This window comes from Eurytemora carolleeae, unplaced genomic scaffold (assembly GCF_000591075.1).
Source record: "Eurytemora carolleeae unplaced genomic scaffold, Eaff_2.0 scaffold881, whole genome shotgun sequence".
Lineage (NCBI taxonomy): Eukaryota > Metazoa > Arthropoda > Copepoda > Calanoida > Temoridae > Eurytemora > Eurytemora carolleeae.
In genome coordinates, this window is record NW_019397395.1 from 102,219 (window position 1) to 123,633 (window position 21,415).

The 21,415-nt window shown below is 35.1% G+C and overlaps 2 protein-coding genes across 3 annotated transcripts; one reads left to right on the forward strand and one right to left on the reverse strand.

The window, feature by feature from the left end:
- Positions 1-4,430: 4,430 nt before the first annotated feature.
- LOC111714071 (uncharacterized) lies at positions 4,431-5,722 on the reverse strand. Its single transcript, XM_023489089.1, has 2 exons — positions 5,224-5,722; positions 4,431-5,098 (listed from the first exon to the last, which is right to left on the reverse strand). Exons 1-2 carry the CDS (start codon positions 5,720-5,722, stop codon positions 4,431-4,433), a joined length of 1,167 nt encoding a protein of 388 aa, XP_023344857.1.
- A 7,316-nt stretch (positions 5,723-13,038) lies between these two features.
- Positions 13,039-20,357, forward strand: LOC111714076 (uncharacterized; the record flags this gene model as incomplete). Of its 2 annotated transcripts, none has more annotated exon segments than XM_023489108.1 (9): positions 13,039-13,135; positions 14,679-15,166; positions 15,457-15,493; positions 15,979-16,123; positions 17,060-17,232; positions 17,378-17,466; positions 18,226-18,336; positions 18,741-18,872; positions 20,265-20,357. In XM_023489108.1, coding segments are annotated over 9 exon segments (1,284 nt in total), but the record flags the coding sequence as incomplete, so codon positions are not given.
- Positions 20,358-21,415: the final 1,058 nt, after the last annotated feature.

Genomic DNA, 21,415 nt, shown 5'->3' on the forward strand with positions numbered 1-21,415 from the left:
GGGGGGCGCGGCCCCCCCCCTCGTACGCCCCTGGTTATACTGCAAGCCCCTGATTGCAATTAAAATATTAGGGGGAGTTAAGTACACCATAATCTAAAATGTCTTTGTGTGCGCAAAGCGAGTGCACGAAAAATTATTCTCTTTTTCGAAATTTCCCAATATGTTTAAAGGCAAAATAGAAACGGACGCCCCGCGCCGGTGTCTAAAACTAGACTAAATTTAACTTGTAACTTGTCCTAGTTTAGGGTATATTAGGGGGACTGAGTTTTTTTTTATGAAAAAGGATTTTATTTTTATCGTAAAACTTATTTAACGTGGTATTCTTTGAATAAAACCCCGGGAAAAAATAATTATTTACCAAGTTGAACCATTTCTAAAATATGTTTCTTTGATTTAGTTTTTTGGGATCCGGCCAGGAGGGAAAAGCAATAGTGTAATTTTGATTTTTTTCAATCAAAATTATAATCAAAAATGTTGCCAATGGATGAAAAAATAGTGCTAAAAAAGGCTGGTTCAAAGAATCCTGCAATAATATGCAAAAACGCTCTAGAAATAGGTTTTAATTTCTGAAACCTTTAAGTTCACATATTTCAGGCTAATCCCTCATTAAAACTTTTGGCTGCTATGAGTACATAGAACATAGCTAAATCGTTTACGGCAGCCCTTAAGAGTCTATTACAGAATTAACGGCGAAACAACAAATTGTCATTGGTTAAAGAAATCGGTAATGGCACAGCACATTATTAACGGTTTTGAAATCTTTAATATAGCAGCTGTTAATGGTCTTTTTTAGTATAAACGGGTTAACAGTTGTCAAAAAAACATAGAAGACGACATTTAAAAAGATCAAAACACATAACTTTTTTTTTGCAAGTTTTATGCAATCTGCCGTTTTATTTTTATTTTTTACCAGTTAATTTTTTTCTTTCAAAACCGGGTAATCTGTGCAGTTAACATTTTAAAAATTAAAAGTTCATTTACGGACACTTCCCAGCCCTAGGTAAAATAGGTTTGGAATTGGAATGGATTTCAATAAGAGAGTAAATTTGAATTGGGATGAAAACAACGAGGTTATAGCGTATAGAGAGATGATGTACAATGTTTTTATAGGCCCTCAACTATACCGAGAGCGTACTGCATATTAATTTATTATAAGTTGATTCTGGCCTAACCTATTGTATATCAATATTAGTAAACAGTTGTAAGTGTACAGTACAGCTAACTGAGCACACAGGTAGAGAACTATCATCCCTCCTGGATGAAAATCAAGTGTACAACAAAAATCTAATAATATAACTAATAAATCTAATAAATCTCATAGCTTTATTTGTTATAATTCTGGATTCTGAAAATCAAATAAAAACAAGTGAAAGGGGAAAGATGGGTGCACCCCAGAACCATATTTGTTTTTAATTTAATGCTGCAATAAGAAAACATAGATTTATTTTCAGGTAACATTAATTATAAAAGATGAAATAAAATTAAAATTGAATTCACCTAATATTGACAAATAGTTTTTCCAAAATTAAAAATTGATTTTTTACCTGAAACTCCCTCCCTCTCAACAAAAGACATGACAAATTTTCACAGAGTCTGTAGACATAATTTTAAGCAACTTTCCAATTATAGAGTGAGTGGCATGTCAGATTTACAACAGTACCCTTAAGGCTTAAAGGACGGTATAAAGCGTATAATGAAGAACTAAAATAAATATCCCATGACTTTAAATTCCTTTACGACGCTTAAATTATAACACAATAAACACGAAACAATACTTTATTAATAATGTAAAAATGAATTAAACAAGATCGTTAGGGACTCTATAAACCAGGCTCTCCCTTATCTCCGTGTTTGGGTTGATTACCCAAGCTTTTCCAAGGCGTCTGATGTGGCACAAGAAAGTTATCTTAGCATTATTCTATAAATATAATGTTTGTCTAGGTTATAACGAGACATTAACTAAAACGGGTATTTTTTTTCCTTTAACTACAGTACTTTTTACAAGAATATTAGGACTCCCGCCCCTACCCCCGCTCTCACAAAATTATACATTGCTCGGCCCAGAAATTATCTAATCTTATTCTTTTAGCCCTAAATTTAAAATATATAATTTAAAGTATATTTACGGCCCCGTGAGGAACTTTTTATTATAAAATTAAATTAATCTAATGTAATTTTTTTTACTTTTTGACCAACTCTTTTCCAAAAAAACTTTTTACTTGGATAGAATCGTTCTTTACTGCCCGTTCTTCTACTCAGAACGGAACGGAACGGGAAAGAACGGAACGGAACGATTTCAAGAAAGTCAGAACGTGCCCAGCCCTACAAACTCGGCAACTTTTTCAAAAAATAACATTTGAACCAATGGTTCCTGTTACAGTAATTTTAAGTGACCCTCCATGCAAAGATGACAATGCCTGATTCCAAAAGCCTTGTCAATTTTAAAAACTTTGTAAGGTAAAGTATGAATTACATATCAATGTTTATAATTTTGAAAACTTATTATTTTTAATTGTGGCTTCTTCATTAGTTAATGGTTTCAAGGGTACCGTTGTGAATCAGGTATTGGCATGCTTGAAATTACGCTTACAGCCCCTTTAACAGCTTTTACGGATCTAGAATACATTAAATTTCAATCATGATAACTTTCAAAGCTAATTATTTTTACTGTGGTTTCTGTTCATTTCTCACCTAATAATACGTGTTTAAAAATTGTGTAATCTTAAACATTAAGCATAATTCTAAGTGCCGGGAAAAGATATTACTGATAATTTCTACAGCCTTTCTGGTAAGCAACAAATGCGCAAGTCATTTTGCAGAGAAACCGTAAATGATTTTTTTGTATTAGTTTCCCATAATAAATATTTCTGTATCTGTTTAAAGACTTAGCTAATTAGCAAAGTCTTTGAACCTGTTCTGGTTTAGGACTGCTCCAGCAATTAGTAACCCAAGCTGTATAAGCTGGAGCAACTACAATTATAATGATTGTTGTTATTGTCTGTCCGTTTGTATGTTTGTCTCTCAACATTATTTTCTCAACTGTTTAAGATTATTTTATTTATAATACTGGGCAAATTTATAACGACATTTAGAACTTTAAAAAACGTACAATTCATCAAAATGCATAATTTATTCTTTAATTCAGTAATTCTTGAAGCTTATCGAATCCGACACCAAAACTTTTAAATGAAAAGAATTACTATTGTAAACCCAAATCTGTAAATTGTTTATAAATAAATTATAATTATATAGATCTCTTTATAAATTAATATTGTAGATAAGGATTATCACAATTTAAATTATCAAAAACCAAATATCTTTAAGGCAAACCGTCCTTAAATATTTAGATTTATTTTATTTTATTTGTATGTTTTCAATAGAATAATCTTGTAGATAGATAGATAGATAGATAGATAGATAGATAGATAGATAGATCTATAGATAGATAGATAGATAGATAGATAGATAGATAGATAGATAGATAGATAGATAGATAGATAGATAGATAGATAGATAGATAGATAGATAGATAGATAGATAGATAGATAGATAGATAGATAGATAGATAGATAGATAGATAGATAGATAGATAGATAGATAGATAGATAGATAGATAGATAGATAGATAGATAGATAGATAGATAGATAGATAGATAGATAGATAGATAGATAGATAGATAGATAGATAGATAGATAGATAGATAGATAGATAGATAGATAGATAGATAGATAGATAGATAGATAGATAGATAGATAGATAGATAGATAGATAGATAGATAGATAGATAGATAGATAGATAGATAGATAGATAGATAGATAGATAGATAGATAGATAGATAGATAGATAGATAGATAGATAGATAGATAGATAGATAGATAGATAGATAGATAGATAGATAGATAGATAGATAGATAGATAGATAGATAGATAGATAGATAGATAGATAGATAGATAGATAGATAGATAGATAGATAGATAGATAGATAGATAGATAGATAGATAGATAGATAGATAGATAGATAGATAGATAGATAGATAGATAGATAGATAGATAGATAGATAGATAGATAGATAGATNCCCCTCCTGCATATCTATCTCGTTCTCTGGGCTGTAGGCTGGCACTACATCAGAAGGTTGGGGTAGGGTTGGCTGGGTTGGTTCTCCGGTATTCTCCAGGCTGGGGAGGGGCGGGTACTCTGCCCCCTTATTCCCCTAACCCTGCATATCAACTTCTCCATCTAAATCTAGAGTGGGGTGGGTTCCCCTCCCTCCCTCTTCACAGCTGGATGTTATCTGGGTCTTTCGGTCGGTCTGTCTAATCCCCTGTGGTTCAGTCTGACCAGCTGTATCTCTCCTGTCACCTGGGTCTCGTTCTCTTCTGACCAGCTGTCTCTCTTGTCCCTTAATCTCTTCTGTTATCGGTCTCTCTAACTCCAGCTCGGAATTTCTGTAATCTCATCCCCTCCTTGAAACGAGGGGTGTGGGGGGTCACTGGGTAAGCTGTGTCCATTGTTCTCCCCTCGAAATTCCTTAAGAATGTCCAAGCTAACTATCCTTGGTTTACCTTGTTCAAACACTGCAATAACCTCCGCCAACACTGGGGCCATCAACCATATAATCTTGTAGGGCCCCGCCCAGTATAACCTGAGTCTATCACAACTGCCTGGAATTATTCTAGGGTCAAAGATCCATACCCATTGGCCTATGTTGAACTGCTTCAGGATTGGCTTATAATACTGCACGTTCCTTCGTATTGTCTGCTTTTGTTTATCTCTCATTCCCGCATAAGCAGTTTGAAATCTCTCTTGTATAGTCTCCGTCCAGGCAGTTACATCCTTCTCTGCATCTGGTTTGGGTATTGGGTAAACCCAATGGATGGGAACTATGGCTTCCCTTCCAAAGGTTGCAAAGAACGATGTCTGGCCTGTACTATTATGCACCGTAGTGTTATAGGCCAGACAAGCCGCTTTTACACCTAGGTCCCATTCGTTTTGCATCTCCATGCCCATAGTCCTCAGAATACTCACTATTGTTCTATGCCATCGTTCCATGATGTTAGAGGAGGGGTTATAAGGGGGGTTCTTGTATGCAAAATCTTTAATTCACTAAATAGTTCAACCCATAACTTGTTCACAAATTCGGCTCCGTTGTCGGAGTGAATTTGGTTAGGCAGACCAAAAACGCTGAAATGTTCACGTATCAATACTCTAGCCACAGTGCCTGCCTCCTTATTACAAATAGGATATGCACTAGCAAATCTTGTAAATCCATCCTGTACTGTCAGCATATAACGATTCTTTCTCACAGTCTCCGACATTGAAACTAAATCTATGAATACTTTCTCTCCAACATTTCCCACTGTTCTAGGCACATGAGGCCCTCTCTTGGCTTGAATACTCCTTTCCTTAGCTAAACAGGTGTTACACCGATCTACCAGCCTACGGATTTTCTCACGTGCAGACATTGCAAAGAATGTTCGCTGAAACTTGTCCAACGTACCGGCCACGCCTCTATGTCCCCATGCCACGCCCTTGTGACAAATCTTGAACACTTCCTCTAACTTCACTGTTTGTACACAAACATGTAATGCATCATATGGCTTGGCTGGATCTGTGTGACGGTTATAACATAAGATTCCATTATGCAGCACAAACAAGGTAGGATTGAATATCTGCCTCACTGATATCACTTCCTGTACTCCTCCCCTTACTTCCTGCATCTTGGGTACTTTACCATCCACTATCCACTTAATCACTTCCTTCCAGACTTCATCCTCTTACTGTAACTTCCTCAGTTTGTTTCCCTCTATTATTTTGAATCTTGTCTCGTTACTCAGGTTGTGAATAGTAGGCGGTTATCCGGCAAACTTCCGCCTCTCTCTTCCTATTTCCAACGGGTTACCCTCCAGTTCCGATGCAAAAGTAATCTTCATCTCTCCCACTTCGTTTGCTTCTTGATATTCTTCGTTTTCTTCTGCAGTTGGCTCATCTAAATGTTTGGCTCTGGACAAGGCATCTGCATTAACATTTTCACTTCCTTTCTTATGTATCACAATGAACTCGAATTGAGCCAGTTCTGCATACCAATGTTGAAAAATAGTTTCTTCTGATTTCAGGTTCACGATAAACTTCAAACTAGCAGCATCTGTGTAGACTAGGAAGGGGGGCTGGTACTTCAAAATAAGTTCCCACTTCTTCATGCACTTTACCAGGGCAAGGAGTTCGCCCTTGGCGCTGGAATAGTGTCTTTCGTAACGATTATATTTCCGCCCCCCACAGCCCAGAAACCTCTCAACTCCATCTTGTTTCTGAGACAGAACTCCTGCAATATTTAGAGACGACCAGTCCGTAGTGAGAATAAAAGGTTCATCTGAATCAAAATCTGGGTAAGCTTGTATCCCCCCTGCTGAAAACTCCGCCTTAAACTCCAAAAAATCCTTCTCCATATCTTATGTCCAGACAAATTTCTCCGCCTTCTTAAGACTGTTCATCTTGTTGATCAAAGCCGAGTACCTGGGAATAAAACCTCTGTAATAACCTGTGAATCCCAGGAATGACGACATTTCCTTGCAACAAGTGGGACGTGGCCAGCTCTGTATATCTTTCACATATTGATCCAACATCTGTACTCTGCCTTGACTCACTTTATGCCCCAAATATTCGGTTTCTGTCTGAAATATCTTGGTCTTCTTAGGTTGAATCTTGATCCCTGCCTTCGTATGAGCCTCCACAATACTCTTCAGATGCTTCAAGTGGTCCATGGAATACACCAGGATGTTGTTTAAATATGATAACCAGTACTCCACAGGTAAGTGTGCCAGGGCCAGGTCCAACATCTGGCTGTAAACGCTTCCCGCGTTTGACAGTCCAAAGGGCATCCTTATGTAACTAAATGTACCAAAAGGACTAATAAAAGCTGTACAATCTCTGCTCCCCTCTTCTATCTGTATAGCGTGATATGCCCCACAGGCGGAGATTGAAGTGAAGATTTTTGCACCCTTCAACTTTTGTAGATTTTCCTGTATATTTGTCAGGGGATAAGCATCCTTGATCGTGACGTCATTAAGCTGCCTCAGGTCAGTCTCGTTCTCCCATCCTTTTTCTTCACAGGAACTAGTGGCGATGCCCAGGGACTATTTGCAGGTTCTATAACCCCCTGTTGGATCCACTCATCCAATTGTTCCTTCAAGTTAGCATGCTGGTCAGGGTTCAATGGCCTCACCTTAGATCTCTTAGGTACTGCCCCTGGTTGTAATTCTATCCGCAGCTCCAGTAAATCTGTTTTGACATAATGATTAGGGTGAAGGTAGAAAAGTTTTCCAAGAAAAGTTTGATCACTTCCTCTTTCAGCTTTGCATCTCTGTTCAGAATCTCATTCTCATCTATCTTGAAACTATCTTTGATAAACTTCCTTCTACTCTCTTCTGTTGGAAAATCGGATTCTTGCAATGAATTGATGGATTCCTGCGAGTTACACACTTCCTCTTCGTCTAAATCCTGTGCCGTACTTCCCCTTAACTCCTCCTTAATCCAGGCCTGTTTATCTATGCACATACTATGTATTGTTCCCAGCTTCTGGCCCGCACACAACTCTACACACTCCTCTGCATGGTTCTCCACATACACTGCTTGCACACTTTCTGACAGGTCATATGCATTTTCCGGAAGTAGGACTTTTCTCCCCTTTTCTTGATCTTCTAAAGGCAACGATTCTACAACCCCAGCACCCTTACAATTACCTTCTGTTCTCACCTTGACTAATTTTGCACTTCCAGCAGGGATACTTATCTTCTCAGCAGACCATAACTTCCTCTCTAATACTTCCTCCACTGGACTAATGTTGTTTACTTCCCGTTCCCTTCTCTCTGCTTTCCACACAGACGGAAGTACTTGTACATAATTCTTGGCTTCCTTATCCACTCTTCTGCCCTTACTCATGAAAGGGAAAGGTTTCCCATAAGCACTGCACAGTCTTGTTAACCTTTCCTGACCCTTACTTCCGGTAACTAGTTTCACTTCCTTCTCCGTACAGGATATTGACACTTCCTGCTGTCAAAAAAACTCTATACCAAAATTCACTGCATGATTCAGGCCTTCTATCACAATCAGTTCTACTTCAAATCTACGATCCAGGCCATCCAAGTAAAACTTAATTCTTTCGCCTTTCCCTAATACTCTCAATCCTTTCTCACCTTTCTCCGCTGTATGCACGCTAGTGTTACTTTCCTCTAGCATTTCCCCCCCTATCGTCTTCCAGAATTCACTTGACACTAAAGTACCTTTCACTAAATTGCCTGTGTCTACTAAGGCTAACCCGTATATATCTAGTTTAAATAACTTGAATTTCACATATGAGGTTTTACGGTCGTCTTTCTCGACTAAATTAACATTGTTCAGATGCATGAGAATATTCCTCTCCCATTCTCTTAGTTCAAGATCTTTATGTCCGTTAGGTCTCAAACTACCTCTCACTTCCGGGTTAAAATCATTAGATACCTTCTTAACATTGTCTATATTATCTATGACTTCCGTTCTAACTTTATCCTCTCTCACTTCCGGTACTAATTCACAAGATTCATGGACATTTGGATTAACAGAAATGTTTATTAAACGATTATTAACTATATTCAAATCATTATTTTCTGCAATCCTAGGAGCTGACGACTGTCCGTCATTGCAACTCCCTAGGGAAAAACCACCTCTGGAACCAGTTTCTTCAGAACTTCCTGCACTGCTGCCAAAGATTTGGCCATATCCGCCGTTTGTCCGCCTCCATATCCGCCATTCTCTCTCCTTCCCTGGTTTCTCCGTTCTCCTCTACATTCCTGTGAAATATGACCCTCTTTCCCACAGTTGTAACATGAATTTGAGGGGCGGGAATTAGCCTTATGAGTGTCACTTCCGTACTTCCTGTTAGGATTCTTCCTCTTCCATTCATCAAACTTCCTGCAATTCCTCTTCTGGTGACAAAGTTTCTTGCAAAAATAGCACACATCTCTGCCCTGCAGGGCATTTATCCCGCTCTCAGCATCCAATTCTTCAGCATCTGACACGTCCTCCACCAGTCCTGGCATGGCGTTGATGTCCATGGGCACCTGCCCCGTCTTCAACACCTCGTTGGCCTTGTTTATCTCGCTCCTATCATACCCATAGGTGCTCTGTAAGCCTGCCATATCCTGAGCTGGGGCCCTGGGGTCCATATTATAAGTCCTCAGGTTTACTAGTTGGTGGTCCAGAACTGCTTTAATCTCCAGTTCATGCTTAATATCTTTAGGCATAAACATCAAGCAAGTTTTCCTCAGTTCAGCGTTGTATAATCCTACCACCATATTAGTCTTGAACTCGACTAAACTCCTCCTGGCTGGGGGGTAGGCTTGCATGAATAACCGTAGCTTGTCCAGTAATACTGACGAGCATCTTCATTTCTTGCCTGTCTCCTTTGCAAATATTCCATCTTCCTGCCCTCCTCATCCTTCTCGTGAGTGAACTTCTTTAATAACTCTTGGAAGAAATCACCAATTTCGTAATTGTCGAAAGCTAGTCCATCAGGTTTCAACAATACTATCTCGGACTGTGCTTTTCCTGTGATACAGTCTAGCAGCATCTTTTTGATGGCCTCATTAGGTATCGTTTCACATTCAAATCTTGACAAATGTTTCTCTAATTCACCACACCAGTCAAACACTTTACTAGGGTTACCATCGTAGGTTGGGGCTCTGCAGCTAAAATCCAACAGTCTCTTCTTATACTCCGCCTCCGCCCTGCTCAGATCTCTTAACGTCTGCCTATCTCCTCTGCCAGCTGCCTTCTCCACCTTCTGATAGGATACGTAAACTTCTTGAGCATCTTCCACCTTAGGGCGGTCTAGTATTGCAACTACTCTTCCGATAGGATCCTGTGTCTCTGGTGTAGCTGACTCTTGCCATGTCTGGGCGAATGATTTCTCCTTATCTTTCTGTTCCGCCAATTTCTCCTTAGTCTCCGTCAGCTGGGCTTGGAGCATCTGAAACTGCTGTCTTATCTCCGCCATGCCATCTATGGCTGGATGAGATGGTCCCTCCATCTCTACTTCCGATCCAGAATCGTCACTGGGTAAACTTGGATACCCTTGAAAAGTAGCCACTGTATTTCCTGTAGCCACACTTGATCAACGCACAGGCAAATCCTCGCCTGTTAAAACTTCTCTGGCTAGTCCGTTCAACCAGGTTTTCACTTTACTCTTTTTCCGGAATACTTTTGGAGTCTCAGCATCTAGATCTGGGTCTTAGGTTATCCCACCGCTGCCACGACTTTTGTAATAAATCTAGGTCCCGAGATTACTCTAATCAAAGTCTAATTCTAGTCTCACTGACTCTATCTCTAGCCAAAACTCAAGGCTCTCAATCTCTAGCCAAAACTCAAGGCTCTGTATTCGTCCGTATAACACAAAGGTTAATCTATTACTAATTTATTTTATATACAGGTAAAATCCAACTGACCGTAATGGCCAGTCAGGGTCAACATTTAAATAGATAAGATATATTACTAACATAGATCATAAGGATCGTGATAGCATAACAACAGAAAATATTACAAATCCCCAGGGGAACGGTGTTGAGAGTTATGGTTTGTTGGCTAACAATATCTCGACATAATAGATCTCCATGTAGATGTAGATGTAGATGTAGTGGTAGATATAGATGGACAGATGAATTTGGCTCAGCCCCGGGTCTAACCTTGAACTACCCTGGCTCTAAAACAGCAGCATTGGAGATATCAACAAGCCGATGAGCAACATCGTAATCTATAATCCCTGGTTTATCTCTACGAACATATCCAGCTCCGGGTACGGACTTAATAACATCAAGGAGTTGCAGCGCAACATCGTAACCTTTAACCCCAGGCTGTTGTTGGTGGGCACATCTAGCTCTTAGCCCTCTCACGTTGGGCTGGTGGTGTAGATCCTCTAGTATTGCCAACTTTCCCTGAAGGCAGACTACAGCTAGATTTGCATCGAGGACCTGGCGAACATATCTCTCCATGATATTACAGACTCCTTGGTGTAGATCCTCTAGTATTGATAACTTTCCCTGAAGACAGACTCCCACTCGATTTGTATCTCTGGCCTTGTGAACATATCCCTTCCTTATATTGCAGACTCTTTGGTCTCTGATTAAGTTCCACTCTATTGCACAGGAAGGAAACAGCAACTTTCCTGACATCATGTAGATAGGCATCTGTGGATGGGGGTTGCAGTCGGGTGTATACATCTGAGGAGTTATTTCGCTCCAATCCTTAAACCCCTCTGTAGCTGTGATAGAGATGAACATGAACAAAAGCATTAAACCTGTATGAAACAGAGAGCCACTCCATGACCTGTTACGCCTCCTTGTGTTCCTTGTTGACTGACCGATAGCTGGAGAGATATAAGATTGCTCTGCACCGCTGCCGTACTGGCACGTCCTGGCTGCACTGGTAGGGCTGCGATCACTCCCGCCTGTTGATCCCTCACAGCTGGGGTAAGGGGTGAAATTTGTACTGTACCGACCAGGTTTTCTGTTGATCTCTCCATACAGCCACAGCAATCNTTCTTTATAATTCAGTATCTATAGTCCTTTTTTATAATTCATTATCTATATTCCTTCTTTATAATTCATTATCTAGTCCTTTATAATTCATTATCTATAGTCATTTTTTATAATTCATTATCTAGTCCTTTTTTATAATTCATTATCTATAGTCCTTCTTTATAATTCATTATCTATAGTCCTTTTTTATAATTCATTATCTAGTCCTTCTTTATAATTCATTATCTATAGTCCTTCTTTATAATTCATTATCTAGTTTTGAATGTCTTCTTCCATATACTGTATTCTATATTAAAGACTTTTCGCAGTTTATTTCGCTAACACAATTTTTCACCCAAAAATGTTTTACTTTGAAATCAAAATTTACTATTTTTTGAATGCCATATAATATTTTTTATTATTCTCTTTGGTATCAAACAACTTAACAAATAATGAAAGAAGACATTTATAACTATTTACCAACTGGCATGTTTCGTGGAACACCACATGTAAAATGTGCAGTTTCTCTGGTCGTCCGGCTTTTGAAAAAAGAATATTAAAGTTCATGATTTGTTTTTAAGTAAAGTAATGCCATGTCATTTATGTGTTGAATAGTATTGACCAGTCATCAATATAATAATACTTAAAATTAAATAAAAAATACATAAAATTGTCGATGCCTGTAAATTCTCTATATCAAAATGATTACAATATATGGCATAAGAGCTTTCTAGGGGGAGGTAAGGGGGGGGAAGGCTCAGAATGGGAGAAGGGTGCATCAGAGATATTTTATATTCAAAATATTTTATATTCAAAATTATGAAATATTTTTATCATTAATATTTTTTAAAAATAATTTTTTATATATACGCCCATGCTTATTAAGTAAAGTAGGGTAAAGTTGAGTCAGAATTAAGAAGAATAATCGAAGTGAGGTTTAAACAATAATCCATTGTAAGCAAATTTATCTAGCTCATGAATATTTTCAACTGGATTGATCGACGGCCAGTGATTGGGTTTAGTGTACCGAGAATACAGTGATATTATGTCATATTATAGGCGTAAATAATGCCATAATAAATTAACATCTTCGAGAAAGCCTTCTAAATCCAAGATGTCAAGCTATAAAATTAGGCAGTGTGCCTGAGGTCTCAGAAAGTTAGGATAATAGCCCCGTTTTAGTCCTATAGGGAGGTCTATGGGTATTTAGGAAAATTTTAAGAGACTCAGACTTTTTGAGTTATGAAAAAAAAACTACAGGGGGAGGGGGGTCAAACTGCCCTCCCCTCCCCCAGTAGGAATAGGGTTAAAGTCAAGTTAAGAAAATTCTCTTGGCTCTTCCGATTTCACCCACCAAAGTTTGAGACAAAATCGGTCGAAGTGTTCCTGAGTTATGAACGGACAAACAGAGATTACAACTTTATTAATATAGATAACCCTGTAATAGACAAAACGTTTCTCATTAATCGGACATATTCTTTTCTTTATAAGATATATTTTTGTATCTGTACAAAATACGAAAAAAATATTAATAAATTATTTAAATTATTCAATTTGTTTTCAGAGATAAAATGACCACCTTGCAAGGTATTGTTCGTTTTTAAACATAGATTTTAAACATAGAACATAAAGTGGGAGCCATGTAAGCGTGAAATAGAACGGCGCCATGTAAAGGGACCGCATGTCGTAATTTTAAATGACCCACCATTTAAAAGCGTGGTCCGAGTCTCTCTTGAAACCTCAATCTAATCAATAAGTGGGGAATAACGTCGCTTTAAAAGTGCTTATTTCTGATAATTTTTCCATTGTTTCTAAAGAAAGAAATGCTTAAGTCAGTTTTGCAGAGAAATCAGAAATGAAAGCAAACAGGCTTAAAAAAAAAAAAAAAATACATGGTTATATAAATCATGTTTGATTTGACAATGATTTTCAGGATATCGCTGTGAGTCGGACATGCCCATATATCAATGGATGGTTACTTGAAATTATGCTTACGGTTCTTTTCAGCAATCTTATCTGTATTTTATGTTGTTCAAGCAAATAGCTTACCACTGGGAAGTAATCTTATTTCTGAAATGACTCTGTGTACACTGCACAATTGCTATGTTTCATGTTCAATGAACTACATATAATTATAACTTGTGTATAACAGTCGTCTTCATATACCACGGTTGTATGGAGTGTTGACTTAAATGGACTTTAAAGGAAAAATTAAAGGGGATATAGGCTGAAACCTGAGAATCTCGGGGGCGTTGAACGATACATATAAAACAATTATCTGATGTTCCTGTCTCGAGAAATTGATAAAGAAAACTGTGCCATATTTATACCAAAATCAGTATATCCCGAATTTTGTATAAAAATAATAGGATTTAACAGATCATTTTAGCCAATAAGCAGCCAATCTGAAAACGACGATTTCCCAGAGGAGCCTACGTAACTCTTTTTATAATTTTACAATTTTTATTTTTCAATTTTAATAGACATAATTGATATGATGTACAATTTTCCTTTTCCCGGATTTTCCTCATATTTCTTGAGCATTCTTAACTTTCATAGAGAATCAAATTACAATATAATAATTATTAATCAATTAAATCTATCAAAAATGAAAAAATTATTAAATTCAAATAATGATAGGAGCAAACCTAAGTTACTTAGGCTCCTCTGGTATATAGTTGTTTTCAGATTGGTTGCGTATTTGCTACATATGATTAAACCTACTATTTCTATACACAATTTTGGCATAAATTTGACACAGTTTTATATCAATTTCTCAAGACAGGAACATCAGATAGAACTGGCAAGGGTTTCAATCAACTCCTAAGTAAATTAGTTTTCAGCATATACCCCTTTAATGTCAAAAAGAATCTCTGTTTTTAAAGAACCCATTTTTGAGAATTATTAATTTTCAAATAGAAAACCAAAGATATCTTTTAATATTTGCACAGACGAAGTATTAAAGTTTCCATCCCACAAACTCTTTAGGAAAATAACAAAATGCTAAAAATGAAAGAAATGTTTGAGACATTTTTATTTCTTACGCTATCTATGTCACTAGCTTTATGGGACTTTCTGCACTAGCTCGGTCTGTGAAGACGACTTCTAACCCAATATTTAAATATTTCAGTTATCGATACAACTACTAAGATGACCACCATTATTTCTCAAGAAGTGACATCAGTTCTGAACTCCACTTTCACTCTTTCTCCCAACATTACCACAACTCCAAATTCTTCCCTCAACGTTACCACAACTCCAAATCCATCCCTTAACATTACCACAACTCCAAATTCCTCCCTTAACATTACCACAACTCCAAACCTTTCTCTCAACATTACCACAACTCCAAATCCATCCCTTAACATTACCATACCTCCAAATCCATCCCTTAACATTACCACAACTCCAACCCCATTAGATATTTCAACTCTGGATCCTTCAGACCTTACTACATTAGTTCCTACGACTCTATTAACTGAGTCTACAAGTAAAAAAAGGACTGCAACAACTCCAAATCCAAAGTTTTCCGATTTTTTCCCAACATTCTACACCCGACCCCCCGCTATAGTTGGAACCACTCCTCACACGGTCAGTTCAACCATGCAACAAACTGAGGAAGGTTTTTTATTCTGCTCAAATTATTTCTTAATACCAATTATTGAATTGAACATATCCGCAACAATTTATGATTTGAAAAATAATTAAGGTCTACGACATCAATGATGAAATTGCAAAGATATAGGATTTTTTGCGAGTCCCCTCACTTCTTTAGGAAAATTATTGGGAAACCTACGAGATTTTCCAGTAATACTTAAAAAAATATTCTAATTGTTAAATGTGCCAAGCGCCATGGTAGCCATTAGTCATTGGACAAAAAAAAGAACAGTTTAATCCTTTTTATTTAGTTTCCTCTGCTTGGCAAAGGGAATGGAAATGGAGAAGGTATATTTTTATTTTCAGACCACATTGCAAAATTTATAATGATAATAAAAAATTAAACTTCATGTTCGAGACTAATTTAAAAAATATTTACTTTACTTTTTGTATATTCGTTTTTTACTAAATTTTTAAATTTTTGAATTTAATTCTAAATTTTAAATTTTTGTTTTTTATCTTTCTTAAAGGGACAGTTAAATTTTACTTTTGTAGTGTGGCATGTCTTTGTACACTTTAATCCTTTCTTTATTTTCCGATCTAGAAACTGATTATTTTAACTGATTGTCGTTTCTATCTTAAATTTATGCTTCAGAGACAATAAAGAAAATTGTCAGCATTGAACATGTTTTAAGATGACGCTCTATCAAGTACGTCTGCGTGAGTTCTGTGCCTTAAAGACAAAAACTGGATTAAATCCAAAGCTTAATCTTTTACTGAAAGCATTACTTTTAAGAGAATGTTAGAAATCTTTAAATTAGGTTTATTTCAAGGAAATTCAACTGGATATTTCGACAATGGGATGGTTCCGCCATTTGTCTATGGAATTGGTGGCGCGGCATTGTTCCTTCTCCTTCTCATAGTTGTCGTCTTCGGTCTCCTCCTGCGTATCAATATTCACCAAAAACTGTCCCGAAGGTAAATTTAGTAAATGTGAAATTCAAGAAAAAAATCCATTTTAAACATCTTTGATCTTAGTATTTATTTTTTGTTAATGTTTTCAAATACAGGGTTGCCCACAAAGGATGATAATTTAAGGACGACCTTGTAGTTTGACAACGGTACCCATTAAATCTTTGTATAATGAAGAGTGTATAACATGTCTCATGCTTTATCTTCTGATTATTTCACTGCTTTAACCGAATTGGGTCCCTGGGTATATCGACCACAGTCCCATGAGACTTTTTTCGGTAACCCTGGGCCTACCATATAATTTTTGAAAAGAATTATGAACAATTTGTTATGAATTATGAACTTTTTGATATGAGTTATTAACTTTTGTTTATGAATTATGAACTTTTTACTAGGAATTATAAACGTTTAGTCATGAATTATGACCTTTATGCTATGAATTATGAACTTTTTGTTATGAATAATGAACTTTTTGCAAGGAAGTATAAACTTTTTGTTAGGAGTTATACACTTTTTGTTATGAATTATAAACGTTTTGTTAGAAATTATAATTTTTTTTTTGAAATTATGAACTTTTTATTATAAATTATGAACTGTTTGTTAGGAGTTATGAAGTTTTTGTTAGAAATTATGAACGTTTTGTTGTAAATATGAACTTTTTGTAAGGAATTATAAACTTTTTGTTAGGATTTATGAACTTTTTGTAATGGATTTTAATGTTAGGGGTGTAAGAATTTGAGAGATATCCCAAATTTTTATTATTTTGATAAAATGTACATAATGATGAGCAAAAGGTTCATTTCTTTGAGCAAAATGTTCATTATTTTTGAACAAAATGTTCATAATTTTGAATAAAATGTTTACATTTTCAAAATGCTTCTGGGAAGTTTGATATTACGAAAAAAAAAGTTAGGTTTTTCTTCTAACAGTGAACTGACCTAGATACAGGGAACAGCTGAGACGAAAGAAGCCCCCCTACATGGACTTCAATTATCCTCTGAATGCATTTCCCTCGAATCATCTAAATGAATTTCCTCCAAAGCCCAATTTTAGCATGGAAGCTAAGCCGTCTTTTCAACACTCTACACCATTTCAAGCCCAAATACCTAGAGCAGGGAAAATAATTTTATTATTTTAATAAAATTTAAGTAAATATTGAATTAACAACGTTTTGATTTTATTTATCTAATTTTGTATTAACACACATTTTCGGAAACTTAAACATCAAAATCTATAAAATAAAAAAATTATTTTGAAAAGTGCACGGGCATCCACCTATCTATGAAAACACTAATGCACTTCACGCTAAACAACCGTCAACTCCTAGAAACTTGTCTCATCTTACCCAGGTCAGAGATTTTATCATCTAAAAGTAGGGGGTGTTCACTGTTCATTAAGGATGGGCGTTTTCCACTTTTTTCATGTTGGTCGTTCATCGTTTGTGAACGACCCATTTTATTCGTTTATTTTCAATCGTCTAGAAAACAATTGATTTGGTTTGTTTTCATTTTATTCATTTTTCATTTATTTTGTTCATTTTCTCACTTATTGAACATTCAGGAAAATCGTTCGTTCAATGTTAGAAAAACGTTTGAATAGAAAAAAAACAATAATTTATTAAAAGTTAGTAAATGAAAACCAACATTTTTTTATATTTTGAAAATTCTTAAGTTCGTAAAAAAAAGTTTTTCAAGTTTGTTCAAATGATTTTGAATTGTTAGTGTTTGTTTTTTTCATTCGTTTTTTAAAGAATATTTTTTTTCATTTCTCTGAATGATCCAAGTTAATCATTTTTTTCTGAGCAACACAATGATACAAGAAAAATTTCTTTCGTTCTCAACAATTTTGTTTGTTCATAAAAAACGATGCTCATCTCTAGTTACCAACACAAAGGAATTGAGTTTTTGTCACAAAGTCTGATTTGTAATCCCTGTGTTTTTTCAACTTGATGATGGTGTAAACCTCTAATATTTTAAACTTAGATTATTTAATCTAATAGAATTCATAGTTTGAATTAAATCAGATCTACGACATTAGAGTTTGTGGCAAAGACTCAATTTCTTTCGAAAACCTTTTACAAAAATCTAAATTATTAAGAATTATTTCAGATCCCGTTTCGGATGGATCCAAGCTATGCGACACTCAACAAATCTGGGCTCCGTAGTCCGCACAAACCAACATCCTTAAATGCAGCTGATGGAATCAGAAATAGCTTTATGGTAAATAAAATTATTTTTACTGTTTATAAATTATTATTGTGTACTTTATTACTCGTGGTCACTTTATGGTGAATTTCATTAAAAACCTACTGTAAAGTATTAATCATCATGCTTAATTAGCTGTATATTATAGCACAGTGCTGAAAAATTTCAATTTCTTCTAGATTTCCTGAAAATGATTTAGAATATTTCTTGAAGTTTTTTTTCAACTTAAATAAAAACAAAATTGAAAATATTTTTTAAGAAGTATTTTGCTTAGTAAAAAATTTATACGAGCATAAAACTCTAAGACATTATAATCATCTTAAATTCTTGGGGAGCACTTTTAAAGTCAAAATACTTTGAATGTTTCAACACAGACCTCAAAACAATGCCCATATATTCTACTTATAACTCTTCTATAGGGAAGCGGGTACAATATACCAAAAGCAACGCTAGTCTCCACACCTCCCCCAGCAGGTTCCCGCATGCAGTTAACACGTGGACAATTGACACGTGGGTCGCAACAGCTGAAACCACCCTCATCTTCCTTTCAGGTTGTAGTTTTAGGTCGTCTTCGCCGCAGCGCCGGCTTAAATCTTGAAACATTGAATACAAGTTTAAGTGGAATCAACCATATTTGAGCCGCGTCTCAAATTTAAGTGGTGGCTCAAATTCTTTAAATTTGGCCTCTGGCCGTTGCCTTTTTTTACTAGCTTAATCATACTTTGTGTAGCCCTATATAGTATATGTATGTTCTTTTTTATATTTTCAATGCGCATAGTTCTACATTGTTGATCTAAACCTCCCATTTATAACGAATTAAGAAAATTGGAATAAAGTTCATATTTTCGATCTAAAACAAGGAACACTTAATACTATACAACTCTTGAGAATATGTTCTATCGTTTGTTATCCACATTATTTCTGACAGAGGTGATTTAATTAAGTTTCGTTAAATTGTTCATCAAGGATAGTTTTAAATGATATGTGACAATTGGTCTTTTAATCCTCCCTCGTCAATATATTTTTATGAATAAATTTATACAGAGGGTGAGGAAAAAAAGGAATTATCGTGTTGGACAATATTTTTAAAATGTTTGGTTTGTTCGTAAATGTTATGAAATGTGATAAAAAAATTGAATATTTTTGGAACATAAAAAAACCCCCGCGAAACCAAATTATAAAAAAATAATGTTTCTTAAAAATTGTTGGGTAAATGTTTATTCTATTGTTTCCAAAATTTCATAAATATTAATACAAAATTGAGTGAGATACAACAAAAATGTCAGCCTATATTATTTGTATTTTTTAAGTAAGAACTACTCGAAATTTTTGCGAATTTTTTAATGAATTTTAAATGAAATTTTATCAAATTTTCGAAAAACAATAGAGTAAGCATCCCAACAATATTTTAAAAAATTTAATTTTTTCAAAAAAAAATTGTTTTCGAGGATTTTTGTAATGTTCCAAAAATATTTTTTTATGCCTAAAATCTAAACAAAACATAGGAATTTTTGTCTAAAACATTGATTGTCCCTGTTTTTTACTTACCCTGTATGTATGCAGAATTCTTGTAAAAATTTTTGATGATCTTCAGACTTTAGTGGAGGTTGCTTGTGCTTCTTCAGATTATATTGATTTACTGGCAGCTGAGAAATTTTAAAATCCGAATTTTTTAAACTTTTCGTTGTTTTTTTTTATAAAGATTGTTTAGTGAACTAATAAAAATTGATTGGAAAGATCGGATAAATTTTCACGTTTTACTCCAAACCCCTGGGAGCACTCCAAAACCCTGGGAGCAATTCCAAAACCCTGAGAGCAGCCACGCCTTCCTCAGTGAACTAATAGAAATTGATTGGAAATTTACCTTGGTTAACAAAATTTCACGTTAATTTTCCAGTCACATAATTTTGCCCAGCTAGTTGATAATTAAACTATTTGTTCAGGAAAGATATGAAAGTGATTATATGACAAAAGCTGAATTAAAGCAAGCACAAGAACTACAGCAGTCAGAGCAGAGACATAAAGGACATGAAGAGGTATAAGAGATCTGTATAATAAAACTCTTGGCTAAAATATATATTTGCATGTTTATTTGTTAGCTATATCTGGCCAAAGGGCTAACCCGAATGGGTTTAACTTTTTTGAGGGAATACAATGGGGTAACGTAAAAAATGAAATTTTAGTTCTAAATTCGAAATTTTTTTTTATTTCACAGGCAATACCGGCCGCTGGGCACTTCTAATAATTCGAAAAATGTTCTTAAAAATTTAAATGTTTTTGATCAAAATTCAATTTTTTAAAATATCCACGGGCAACGCTGCAGGTACTTTAGCTATTAGAAAATAAAACACAACATTCACTTCAATCTAATGGAAAGTCAGGGATGGGTAATACTCTGTCACAACATTTTTTTGCTCATTTGATCTATTTTTTTTGCTCATTTGATCTATTTTTTTGCTCATTTGAACTATTTTTTGCTCATTTGAACTATTTTTTGCTCATTTGAACTATTTTTTGCTCATTTGAACTATTGTTTGCTCATTTGAACTATTTTTTTTGCTCATTTGAACAATTTTTTTTTGCGCATTTGAACTTTTTTTGCTCATTTGAACTATATAAGTCATTTTTGAATTTTTTTTGCGCATTTGAACTTTTTTTGCTCATTTGAACTATATAAGTCATTTTTGAAATATTTGTTGATCATTTAAATTAACTGTGATGATTGTTTGACCTATTATTTTTTCATGAAATATAAAAATTTTAAACTGCAAAGAACCTGTCAAATCATTCGTTGGGATGTTTAGAAAGATGAAAATTTCCCTGTATGATAATTGAAGGACTGCAGTATGGTTTTGGTGAATTATATTGACGTACTAAGCCTAGGGGTGTCAGAAATGATTTTTTTTGCAGTTTTTTGAAAACGTCCAATAAACCTAAAAAAGTTTAATTTTGATAAAACTTTTTGTTCTGGATGATTGCAAATATCTATCTAAAACTTTCTTAAACCGGCATATTTTTTCTATATTCATTTAGTTAAGAGTTTGAGTCAAAATAAGTATTAATAAATATTGCTTTATATCGAGTAGATATCCTT

Excerpts from the sequence above, each read along its gene's own strand:
- LOC111714071 (XM_023489089.1), bottom strand. The coding sequence starts at position 5,722 with ATGCAGGAAGTAAGGGGAGGAGTACAGGAAGTGATATCAGTGAGGCAG. Across the intron at positions 5,099-5,223 it reads TATTTGTAATAAGGAGGCAG|ATTTTGCATACAAGAACCCC; the intron begins GCACTGTGGCTA and ends AGTGAATTAAAG.